Source organism: Neolamprologus multifasciatus, chromosome 22 (genome assembly GCF_963576455.1).
Source record: "Neolamprologus multifasciatus chromosome 22, fNeoMul1.2, whole genome shotgun sequence".
Taxonomy (NCBI): Eukaryota; Metazoa; Chordata; class Actinopteri; order Cichliformes; family Cichlidae; genus Neolamprologus; species Neolamprologus multifasciatus.
The window spans coordinates 25923910-25937247 of record NC_140459.1 but is presented as its reverse complement, the minus strand read 5'-3'; the positions used below and the strand labels follow the sequence as shown (position 1 = coordinate 25937247).

The 13338-nt window shown below is 39.2% G+C and overlaps 1 protein-coding gene across 7 annotated transcripts in view; it reads right to left on the bottom strand.

Annotated features, from left to right (window-relative positions):
• Window positions 1-13338, bottom strand: part of LOC146493618 (receptor-type tyrosine-protein phosphatase U-like) — a 260603-nt gene that overhangs the window by 98570 nt on the left and 148695 nt on the right. For all 7 annotated transcript variants that reach the window (XM_085147848.1, XM_085147845.1, XM_085147843.1 and 4 more), the window contains exons 5-6: window positions 7450-7565; window positions 2227-2398 (exon numbers count right to left, since the gene is read on the bottom strand). In XM_085147848.1, coding sequence (XP_085003974.1) covers window positions 2227-2398; window positions 7450-7565 — 288 coding nt within the window. The remainder of the gene's footprint in view (window positions 1-2226; window positions 2399-7449; window positions 7566-13338) is intronic.

The following is a 13338-nucleotide window of genomic DNA, read 5'->3' as shown; positions in this document are numbered from 1 at the left end:
CTGAGAATATAGCCCAGAAGAAGCGTATAGTATAGCTTTTATTTTGGAAAGAGCCATCTCTCTGTAACAAACTCTCTTTTCCAAAGATGAGTGATTTCTCGATCAGATAGATTTATTTTTTTTATTACTTTGTTGTTTTAGCAACATTAAATTTAAAAACTGTACTTTTGAGTTAAAATATATATTTATAATTTTAATAAATGACAAATTAAAAAAGCATGAACAATTTTTTTTGTATCGAAAAAATATCGAACCGTGACACCAAAGTACCGAACCAAACAAAACCGTGAATTTTGTGTATCGTTTCACCCCTAATATTTATAATATCACACCCATCTCCGCAGTTCAGTTTGTCTACAGACGGACTTTCAACAAATCAGTAGTTACATGTAATGGCAGATGACCCTGTGGACCGTGACAAGGATGCTGTCAGTCTTTTCAGCTTGATGATCACTGCTATTTATTTGAGTGCACAGACAAGGAGCTAAATGAAAGAGAAGCTGGGACTCAGTGGGTGAGGGAAGAGAAAGAAAGACCATTTCTCAGGAAGCTGGAAGTGCTTCTGCATTCATTTCTCTGCTGCTCAGTGAGAAAGAAAATTCTCTCTGCAAAGAGTGGGACCTGTAGATACCAGGTATGAAAAATTTCCATGTGTCAACTGATGAGAGAAATCCCTGCTGTGCAACTCCAAGAATCTATGGCTTGAATAAAAATTGCCCCCCTGGAGATGGTGTTTCACCTGCACAAAATCAACCAGAAGAAAAGACCAAGACCGCCCAGACTGATGGCGTTGCTCTAAATATGGTAACGCTGCATGTTGTCATCTTATTTGTGCAGGGGGGAACTTGCAAACTCAAACTATTTCATCTGGTGTGCTGCTACGTCTCCAGTAAAAAGACAAGCTGAACAGAGGGCTACCCACGGTCAACAAAGCAAAATAAGCAAAAGAACATGTCAGCGATTGGGTCAGCCAGCAGGTATCCTTGAGATCTGTGCCAGGCAGCTACTTTACATTCAGTTATACAACAATCTACAGCTTCTCGGTAGAAGTACACACAAAACACTTTTACTTTGACACATTCAATTGCCTCGCTGGATTACACTCGAGTTTTTTTGCAGCTGCCGGTAATAGTGTCCTCACACAGTACTGGACTGACAAAGCTTTCCTTCCCCGTTAATAATTTAGACCCCACAAGGTGGGAAATAAACACCAAAGTTTCCTTTTAGTTTCCTCCCAGCTTTCTTAAGTGCTCAGAGAACAAATCTAATGATTTATGCCCATCTGGACGGGCAAATGTGTTGAATAAATGAGAGAAATCAGTAACACACTCAGAACAGCTGATTTTTGCAGAGACAAAACTATGATATCAGAAATAGATGAAGCAGCTAAACACATAATGCACAGCGAAAGTAACACAACTGCTGCAGAAAAACCGAGGAGACCAAACTGAACCAAACTCTTTGTTTATTTCTCTTAAAAATCCTGAAGATTTTACTGTTTTCCACTCAAAGCATTGTATTTCATCCTCGGATATTTCCCATTATTGTGGCTATTGCAGCTGTTTGGATTGCACAAGTGAGCATTTGCTGGAGAAAAAAGGATAATCTACGTATAGCTTATGTTCAACATTTTTCTGGCTGAATGTGAACAGAAATGGGAGGCAAATGCTGATTTTTGCTGACTGAAGTATGGATCTCTGTTGCAGACACTTTCTTTAATTTCAATTTTATATACACAGCACCATATAACAAAAAAACAGTCTTCTTAAGCCACTTTATATTACAAAGTAAATACCCTACAGTTCTCACTGACCTAATCCCAGTGCGTTAGGTGACCCATCTGAGGTTGTGGATGTCTTTCTATTTAGCATGTGTTGTTGCTGCAGAGCTTATGATGAGACATCCATCACATAAATTGCTCTTACCAGAGACACAAAGAAGACATACGGCCCTCTTCTTAACAGCAAAGATGAAGGCAAAAGTAAAACTAAAAAGCTCATTAAAAACTTATTTTGAGGCAAAGTCAGCAAATCTCATATACTGTACATAAACGATGGCCATAGCCACAGGATATCAAACGTGTTTGGATTCTGATCCTGCTGGAGGTTTGTTCCTGTTTAAAGGAAGTTATCACTTTCTACTGTCATCAAGTGCTTTCTCGTAGGGGGTCATCTGATTGTCGTGGTTTTCCCTGTATTATTGTGCATGAAAGTGTTTACAGTTTACCTCTGACGATTAGTTCTCCAAAGTTGGACACGGCGGCACCTCTGGGGGACAGGGTGATGCAGCGGTAGAGGTCCTGCTCTCCACGCTGTGCCTCCACCTGGAAAGTCGCCATCAGCCGCTTGTGACTCAACCGAGTCAGCATGGACGTGTCCAGCAGCACGCCGTTTCTCCGCTGACAGCCAGAAAAGGTCCACAGAGAGAGAGAGAGAGAGAGAGCATTGAGTGCACCAACCCAACCGTATGTGTTTACCTGCATCTGTCCAAGTCATTAAAAATAGGTAAGCATCTGAGAAGCAGACAGGAAGACAAAACAGGGCTGGAATTAACCTCATGGGAGGGCAGGTTAATAAATGTGATAAATGTCACTGGTCACAATAGTTTGTTCGCTTTCAAGACCAGTAACACAGGCCTCCCGGGTTGCTGTTGTTTCCAGCACCGGGGCTCGAGCTGGCATCTCCTACCATGCTAATGTGTCAGCGCTCCAGGCACACTGGAAATTGGCTTAAGCGGTGGAACAGGAAATCAGAGGCCAGCACTCGGAATGAGCTGTTCCAGGTGTGAGATAGAATATATACAGCCTCTCGCACAGTATAAGTAGATTATTATGTAAGCTGTCGCCTGCTTACACTTTTCACCAGCAAGTGGGTTTGACATCCGCATGTTTGAATTGGTTTAGGAGGATGGGGGGGGAAATACACTGCTGTTAGAAAATATGAAATTAGATATATAGTGCCAGAATACTGCCTACAGCTACAGATTATACTTCAATTTAACTTTAGCCTTGGTATCAATAAAATCTGCAATCTTCTTTTATGTAATATCTGTTTAAATTTGTTTCCTACTTTTTTGGTTAAAAAAAAACAACACTTTTTTTCATCAGTTTAACATGACTTTTTAATGTAGAGCATACATACAGTTTATTTTGTTGTTGTTGTTTGTTTGTTTGCTTGCTTTTTATGTAAACTTTAAATCCCACCTGCAGGCTTTTAAAGCAAAAATGCTTCTGTTTGCCAAGTGTGCTGCCGTTCTTCCTGTCTGGCAGCAAGCCCTGCGTCATAATGCAATTAAGAGTTTGTATAATGACTAACTCAGGTTTGGATTCGGCACATGTTGATATTAAATAAATAGCATCTGAGAGTGCCGTCTGCGATTTTTGGGCTCGTGGACAGCAGAGGAAATATGATGTAAATGGATTAAGAAACATTATGCTAACAATTTGTTTGGACTAGCTAAACAGAAGAAAGAGTGGAGGAGAGCAGCTCCAGATTGGTCCAGAGAGGACCTCTGCATTGGCAGGGAGATCAAAGAGAAAACAGCAATTAGCAGTCTCGGTGCTGACGATCAAACAGGCCCTGAACAACAAATGGAGGAACAGAAGGTGGTAATGGCTTATGATATGTCTCCGCTCTCTGTTGTTACCAGTTTTTGGTTTTTTTCCACTAAATGAGAGGAGCAGGGAGGAGTGTAACATGTGCTGACATGGGCTGAGAAGTTGCAGTCAAATTACAGAAGCCTTCTATTGTTTCTTTGCATTTCCACATGTGTGTATAGCTCAGTCAACAAATTTGCAAAGTCTGAAAGTGATTTTTAAAAAATGGCTCTTTCACACACCGATGATCTTCAAAGGCTTCGATACAGAGAAGAGAGGGTGGGGGGTGAAATAAAATTGAGTGGAAACACAGGGGATGGATCACCAAGTATACAGAGATCTCATTTGCAAAGTGTCTTCTCCCTGCTGCTATCATTTCAAAAGCACTTAGATGTGCAGGCTTCAAGGCCAAAAGAAGGAGTGGAGGCATTCAAGGATGGATTTATGAAGACTAATATTAGCTCATATTCAAACTATGAAAACTATTTTCAGTTGCATGAGAGAAATGACTTGAGGGGCTTTTGTAAACTAAATGCCATCCCAATCAAAAAGCTGGAAATGCAGAGGCACAAACTCTCAAACAGCTCTGCGCACAACACAACCATTAAAAGGCAAAAACTCTGAATCACAAACTTTCTGAATTATGTAAGAATGCTAAATCGCACTACTATTACTGACATAAAACATAATGGCTCCCATTTTCTTTAACGACTACTGCACAGTTAATTACGAGGTCAGAAGAGGTGGCTTCACGTCTTTGCCACCAGGTAATTCTGCAATTGACTATTAAGAGACAACCGTATTGACCTTCCATGAAGTTAGAGGACTTGAAATTTTAAACCAAAAAATTTGCATTTGTTAGCATTTTTTTTTCTTAGAGCTCCAAAGCAGGGATACTGCATGAGAGAACTTCAGACGCCAATGAGTTTTGGACACGGGAGGATTCTGGGTAAAAGCCTGACAAAGTTTGACGAGAGCCATATGCTTATGGCTAGACGCCTCGGTCGGAGCACGTCTGCTCCTGTAAGGTGCGTCCAGTCAGCAGTGACAAGTACATGCTGGCAGTGAAATGTGGACAAATCAAAAACTAGCAACAGGGTGCTGGGCCGCTTGCTTCACAGTGGCTTCGCCATCTCTTATAAAATCTGCTGCTAACTTCTTGATGCCAGATACTAAGGGCACCTTCAGAAGTCCTGCAGAGTCCGTGCAACGCCACGCCAGAGAAGCTTTGGTAGGATGCAAATGACTAACCACATATTTTGCAGGGGTACTTTTAACGTTGTGTCAGATCAAGTTTGAAAAATCTATTTAAAATTTTAAGCGGTTTTGGTTTGAAGTCTTCTGAAGTGATGAGCTAAATTCATATACTGAATATACTGTTGGGAGTTCAATAAACTTAATAATCCAGCCTCTGGAGGGTGATGATTTTAAAAGGCTTCCAAGCATGTGGTGTTTGATGGTTAAGACTCTTGAGACCCTTCTGTAGTTTGAAGTAAACAGATATGATGAAGAAAACTGGCTGTGCGAACAGATGTGATATGGTTAAAAAGGAAATAAATAAATAAATATATAAATAAATAAATAAATAAATACTGCATTTCTTTTCTGCAGTATCTGCAGAAAAGAAATACATATTTGTACTGTACCCTACAAAATACCCGATTCCAGTTTCATAACCACCCATCCATTACCATTGTTTCATATTAGACATTAAAATGGCTAAGTAGACTGTGTTGCTAGCTCACAATCAAGTCATTGTTCTTTTTTCTGGTAAAAATCACAACAACACTAATCAGTGACAGACTGCTGGTTCAGAACTATCTGTCCAAAATCTGCGATATAAGTAACTTCTGTGGCCACAGTCATCAAATATTAATACAGATATCAATATCTTATATTTAAAAAAATGCTAAACTAATAGCATGTAAAGGGGCCAACAGTCTATTATTTATTCATTATCAGTAAACACTCCAAATTTATTTTAAGCACCAATAAATAATTTGCAAACATGGGATTCAAATATTGCAGCACTAAGAGCAGTCTCCATGATGATCATCTCTCTGATCCACTTAGCAGTATTGAGCTGTATCAATACTAAAACATAAGATTGTATATCTGTAGTCAAAATGGTACGCACGCTTTAAGTTTAAGTTTATTTAACTTCCATCCTTTCGCGTATCCCTTTTTCAGGGTCGCAGGGAGGCTGGAGCCTATCCCAGCTATCTTAGGGGGAGAGGCAGGGTGCACCATGGACAGGTCGCCAGTCTGCCACAGGGCTAACACACAGACACAGAAAACGATTCACACTTTTAGACAATTTAGACTTTCCAATTAACCTATCCCCACTAACTACATGTCTTTAGACTGTGGGAGGAAGCCAGAGTACCTGGTGAGAACCCAACACACCGTGCTAACTGTATAAGTTGCATTTTCACGTCATTAGAGAAAGTTGGACACAGTTCATCTCAGTCACCTGATGTGATGTAACACAACAGGTTTTAAATGTTTAAAACCTTGTGGACACTTAAGTCATTCAAGTTCAACACCCCTCTACCATATCCAGACTTTAGCTGAAACTCCTATTGCTTCTGATTAGAAATGATGTTTGATGTTCTTCAGCTAAGGGTGAAAACGTGGTTGTGTTTGTTAAGCTGTGTTGTGTCAATCTGAAAATAGGCCCACCATTGGAACACAATAAGTGGTGATTAAATACCCAATTTCATGATACAAAGCCCCTGTCCACTTGAAAAGCTAGCATGGTGTGTAAATAAAAAGAATTTTCCCTTAAAAATCCAAAACTATCCCTGACCTAGACTAATTTCCCCTTTAAAGTCATCTCCTTGTGCATCCTTACATCTGTTTCTTTGCAGGTTCTATTGTTAGATTTCTCATTGGATGTCCCACAGATTGTGCTGGTGTGTTTTCAGTTTGTTGTATGCTGGCACACGATTACACAATGAAATGCAGATTGACAATCTGGCAATTGGAGCAGTTTGAAAGAGACGCTGATTTCTGTGCTTCAAGCAAGTTTTAAGTCCACTGCACCGTGCACAGTGCAAGGTCAGAGCGTGACTTTCGTGGAGCAATCTAAAAGCACCAGCAGCATTAAGAAACCAAGAGATGCACAAGAAGAAGATCTGGAAGGAGACAAATTGCTGCATTTGGGAGAATTAATGGACATTTTTTTAGGCTCTGGTTTGTATTCTGCTATGTTTGAAAGCCAAATCACAAACAAATCTCTAAATCTGAAACAATCACCATATTGAAAAGGAACAACGATGCAGTCTACACTTAGCACTGCAGTCCTCAGTATCCCTAAATTCACTGCGAGCAAATGTTTAATGGTGCGTTTCAAAACTCCACATCAACCCAATCGGAAAAAATCTCATTTACTTCTTTCAAGGTTTTGTGCTCTGGTGGACTGAACTAATATAAATGCCAATGCACAACTGGAATAATGAAGGATAATCACAGATACCACCGTTTTGTCCCTGCTTGCAGCTAGGGCATCGAGTCTCAAGACTTTTCGGTAACACATAGATTTATATTAAATCACAACAACATTTGTGAAATTTTCATACATCATCAGAATTCATTTAAAAAGACAACCCTGTTTATATAATATATCTTAAATCTAGTTACTCTCTAGTTTTTGTTAAAGAAAAACAACTATTCAATAAAAAGTGTAGATTTAAATTATTATGTATGTAGATTATGTATCAGAGTTTCAGGAGGACGTGGGCCTCATTTTAGGTGTTATGTAGAAGCTTAGCTGTGGCCTTGACTGTGCGAGCGAAGATAATTAATACAAAGAAAACACAAACACGCTAATGTGCACAATCCCTCTGTCTCACCTCCAGCAGGAAGGGCTCAGCCTCAGAGACTTTTCCCGTGGCGACACACTGGAATGAGGCATTCTGCCCGGCATTCACCTCCACGTCACCCAGCCGAGAGAAATGAGCCACCTTGTCTGTGGTAGGAGGACAAAACACACACACAGAGATACGCAGTGATGAAAGTGCCATATCTGGAGCTGAGCTTTGCTGTCTAAATATACTGAAAACACAGATGATAAGTTTAATTTATTTAGAGCCTGCACATTAAATATACACCTAGATATAGATAGAGGCTCACAAACATCACTACTGGCTTCTGTTCACTTTTCTAAACAACTATAAATGGTTCACATGAGTATTGTCCAAAGCACTTTTCAAAAATATTTAACCACAAAAACAACAAAAGCTCCGTCGATCAGTTTGGAATGGACATCACAGCTGTTTCATGGCAGTTATGTGGCAAAAAACATGAAATAGGTGAAATATAACTATCCATGTGTCCCTGGAAAAATATGAAAAATGTTTTTTGTACCATTGGGTTTTAGAAAAAAAGAAAATGATGGGCTTTACTTTTATGGACTGCCATTGTCACCATGTCAGCATTTGAGAGCAAAAAGACACAGCTAAGGCTGAAGGCAAACCATTTTTGGAAAGCTGTATTTCTGCGAGATCAAATATTTTTGCTACTTCCTTAACTTCAACTGCTCTTTTTAATGCCAAATTAAGAAGAATGGTAGTAATAACCTAATAATATTCAGTGGAATAAAGTAAAATGCAAAACAGTAAAGCCAAATTTCAAAAACAAGGCTTTTCTTACCTGCTGTTGTTTACATGGTTACATGAAGGGATTCATAAGAGGCAGTTTGAAAAGCGTCTGCATTGTGCTGTACACCTACGGTCAGTCACAGTACTCTCTGGCAGTATATAAAACACAAGTATGTTCGTTCACTGTAATGTGTGGAACACTGCATCTGCATATTGCTAATACATCTATACTGCCTTCTGCTATTTTGAACCACATTTTCAGGTCCTTTCTTTAAGCTACCTTGTATATTTATGAAAGAAAATGCATTTGGTGTTTCTGTAACAGAGGTTCACTGCAATCTTTCTCATAAAAATTAATACAAACATGATAACTGAATTGTTTTTATCAATATTTCCATCTGTTGTCACTTTGTTGACAACTGCAAGGTCAAATCCTGATGAATAAATAAAGAAAAGAATAAATGTTGATGCACAATCAAAATAGGCATTTTATTAAATATGTGTCAGTTTAAACATTTGATGTTTTTTTATTTCAGGAAATATATTTATGGGAAATATATCATTTTTAAAACTGACTTTAAACTGTTTCTGCAATAGCTAGTAGTGGTAGAGAAAGGATACTTTTCCTGTTTGTACAATATACTATCATGTTTGAACAACATAATATCACGTTATTACAATATACATAATTATCACGTTCGTACAATAAAATATTTATATTGTAATAACGTGATAATTATGTTGTTCAAACGTGAAAAGTATATCGTGCAAACATGATAGTATATTGTACAAACAGGAAAAGTATCTTGTTAGAACAATAAACTTTTCACGTTATAACGTGATACACTTGTATTTTTCTTTTGCCTGGTTGGCAGCTCTACGCTTCCGTAAAAACAGGCACTGATGTAACATTTCTTTCTTTTGGTGACTTTCTAATGTGCTCTACACATTAGATTAATGCAACAGGTGAGTTATAGTTTATTAGATAAACCTAACTTAACTAAACACTGTTTAACACAAGAGTTACTGATTGCTGATTTTTTTTATTATTATTATTTTTTTTTAAATTTGACCAATTTGACTACATAATGGTGAATAGTGAGGTCCATCACCTCATTTGATGTAGTATGTTGATAATTTTGGACCAAAGCTGAGCGTAATTATGAAGTAAAAGTGTCTAAATGATCTTTAATGAATTAAAAGAGCCTCTTGTTAACTGAATTTAATATAACTACAACAACTGTTTGTGGTTCCAATGGTTCCCGGCCTCTTCGTGGTTCCCATTTGCCTATAGGATTCCCCAGCTACTTGTAGCTGTCCTCAGTGTCTGTAATGTTGCCTTCTGGTTCGATCCCCTCAGTTCTGACTACTTTCTCTCTCTTTGTTACCAGCCGACACTTCTTCAGTCCGAATCACATTCCTATGTCCTTGCTGTATATCCTGGTGCTGTGGATCAGTGAATCAATGTCCCATTCACTCTTGGCATACAGCTTGATGCCATCTATAGAATGACATCAGTTGATCTCATATAGTTCTAGGCATTAGAGGATCCACGTGTGGGGCATCGAGTCATAGGCCTTCTTGTTGTCCAGACCTTCCCAAAGTGTGGGGCGCAGAGCCATTGCAGGGGGGCGCGGTATGAAAAGGGAAAAAACCAAACAAGGCTTGGACACTGCTAGCACAGCGCTCCCACACAAATGCAAAGCAGGAGATGAAGCATCATTGAATATGTTTCCAAACCAACTTCATTCTAAGCCAAAGACTAGAAAATATGATGAAGCATGTCTTCCCTTTGGCTTCACCTGCACAAGTGCAAAGGTAGGTCTCCCCTGCAGAATTGTTTTTCCCTTTGTTGGGAGCAGCGCTGGGCTGTTCAAATCACGGACAAACAGTATCTCACATTCTTGATTTTTAGTTCACAAACACTTGTTGTAATGACTAACTACTCCTGACATTTTGGAGATGTTAGCTCTTTATACAGTAAAGTTACAGTGGGATACAAATAATATCAGGCTGATCCTGCCACGATTTATCCCTCGGTTGAAATCACAGACAAACAGTATCCCACAGTTGTTTATGTTTTTAAACCCATTTTGCACAGAGAGGCATTTTTTGAAAAATGTATTGATGCAATGTTGAATATTATTACACAGCGAAAAAAACAACTACACGTAAAATAATCACACAGTGACGCCTCTGCCTTTCTAAATAGAGGGACGGTAACTGTGTGTTTATATGTGAGCCTGTAAATACTGCAGATAGAGACAAAATACTGTTAATCTAACTATCTGCCATTCTGAAATTCCTCTCATGTAAGCAATAACGTGCGCACAGCGTGACGTGAAAAAAATGAGTTTTAAAAAATCGCAGTTTTCGGTGATTTGAAATGGCGTTTACATGTGGACGTAACAGCTGCGTTTTCAAAAATACCCCTGTAGGTGCGGACGTAGTGTAAATTAGTTAGTAGTTTATTTTCTGACTACCTGTAATTTATTGAAGATTACTTGTATTTGCTTAATTGTTTACTAAATGTTTGAGGTGTGAAATAAACAGCAAAGGAGCAAAATATGGGTGTGTGTGGTTGCAGGATGTGTTTGTGCGTGCGTGCGCACGTGGGGGGGGGGGGGGGGGGGAGGGGGACATTTTTCTTGTAAAACAAAGGGGGGCCTAGCAAAAAAAGTTTGGGAACCGCTGTTGTAGTCAATCCAGGCGGTGCACAGGTTAGTCAGTCTGCTCTTGCAGTCTTGGGCGACTGCTCTGTCTACTGGCTGTTGTTTCGCTCCTCTGGTATTCCTGCTCTTTCTGCGCCCCGCTCATGTACTGAGCCATACATGAGTTGATCTTAGCCGCAATGATGCCAGACAGAGGCATATTTCAACATTTGCATAGATTTGTGCATTTCCATTACAGGAAATACAATATAGTATCTTAAAAATACTATTAAAAATACGCAATATATCACAGACCCACCCAACAGCCAATCTAATTTCTCTTTGCTTGTTTCTGCAGGCTGTTAGAAATAGAGTGCTGGAAACATTTCTAGACTAATTTTGGCCTGAGCAAGCATTCATTTAGGTTTTCACGCTTCCAAACACTCTTTAAACAATGAGAGTGGGTAACAGAGCTACCCCTTAAAACAACACTAATGAACAACATTCTGAATATAATGAGAAAATAATAACCTACATTATATAAAACACAGAGCATACTGAGAAATTCCCTCTGTGGCGTTAGCAGGATATGTACTGTGGGAATTATTTCTACTGGCTAACCAATGTGATGGGCAAAATTTAATTCAGACACTTTCATGCTTGGTTTCCACGGTAACTAACAGCAACATCTGCAGAGAATGGGATGATAGAAACTGCATCGAAAAAGTTACCTTTTTGCTCATGTTTCTCTTTCCTTCTCTCGGCCTTTTGGTGCTCCGTCCATTCAATCAGCATAGTAACAGTAAGTAATTTCAGGTGCATATCTCAAACCACAACTAGCTCATTTCACACCATAAGTGATAAATTGGGAAGATGGCTAACGTGGCATTAAAAGAATGAAAAATTAACAGAATGGATACCCAATGGACTTTTGTTGTTGTGCCACCCTGAGTATTTTGTATGGAGAAAAACAAGCCAACTTTAAAGTCTTCTCTAAAAGACTAACAGTCTCAGGGCCAATTATAGAAGGAGTCATTTGAGGATGAGGCAGTTGCATTAATAGTGACAGAGAAAATTTAATTTAAATCTAAAAGCCTAGTAGGTTGGATATGTGACTTGGTGAGCCTTAATTAATAGTGTTAAACATAAAAAGAGCCAAGGTAAATTGAGTCTCAAATGTATTCTGTCTGTCTGAAATGCTGGCTTTTTAAATTAGTGATGCTGCCTCTGCCTCCATGATGCAGGAGAGATTGGTTTGACTGAAACACGTGTTTAGAATAAAGGCACGGACTCCAGGGGAAAACAAGACAAATGTCAAATGAGTGGGAATGTAAACCGAGTAGCGGTTGCTTTTGAGCTGAAGCTTTCCTAAAGGGGCATACTATTATTCTTGTTGCCTGCAGGGAAATTTGCACTGCCTTACTAATGTTTACTTACATCTTTGTATGAGTGTGTATGTGTGTGTGCATTTGCTGTTGCAGCTATACATCAAGTGCAAAACTCTGTGCATGTGTATGCGTTTTTCTGTTCTAGATTTTTGTTTGTGTGTGGATATGCTTGGTTGAGCACAGATGAAACACATGAATCATGTGCTTCATGATTCATGTGTTTATGCTGCACATATAATATGTTGCAGCGCCTTGGAGGGACATTGTCCCCTAATGTGAGCTTAGAGGCATGTTGAGCATCCAAACGCCACCATCTGCACGAAGGCTAAACTCAGCCTGGCTCACATATTGAGGGGCTTTGGCAAAGGCACCTACCACCACTCCATCACTAATCACCATGGACAAGTATCCTACTCCTCTCAGGACAGGGTCACAGAGGGCAAGTGCTAAAGTCTGAGCAGAGCTTCGATTCGGAAAAAAAAAGAATCTGCATGCTGGTTTAAGAAAGGGTTTTAGCTCCTCTGTCGGTTTCCCAGTGTGGATTCAAGGAATTATATAATGTGGCCTCGCTGATTTTTAGCAGTGCCAGTAGCCCTAGAAAACGAGATCTGAATTTCATGAGCTCATAAATACTCCACATTATCATTCATTAGCATTTTCCCACATTTAAGCAGCTAAAAACAATATTTCCATTCCCGCTCCCTTCTTACTGAAAGCCAGACTGGATGTTAGTTATAAAGATTGGAATACAGAAGTACTTGGTTTCTGAACAGTATGGATGTCGGTATTTCTGGGTCGTTCAAGCACGACTTTACTATTCTATTTAAAGCCGCATGAAGAGATTTTTGACCACAAGGGGGCAGTGAAACAATCTAGAATACAACGCATTACAGCGCATCTGGTAATATCATTAAGGGCTTTGTCTTTTTGCTTCTCTGAACAGGGTTACTGGTAGACAAGTAGCCAACTACAGTCTCATCAAAAGAATGGAGTTTGATGGCAGTACATGAGATATTAGTGAAATACAAAACGATTATGCTTTGTTAAAAAAAACAATGCTTTAAAGTTTAGCACTAGTTTTATATTTTCATTCACTGAAAAGC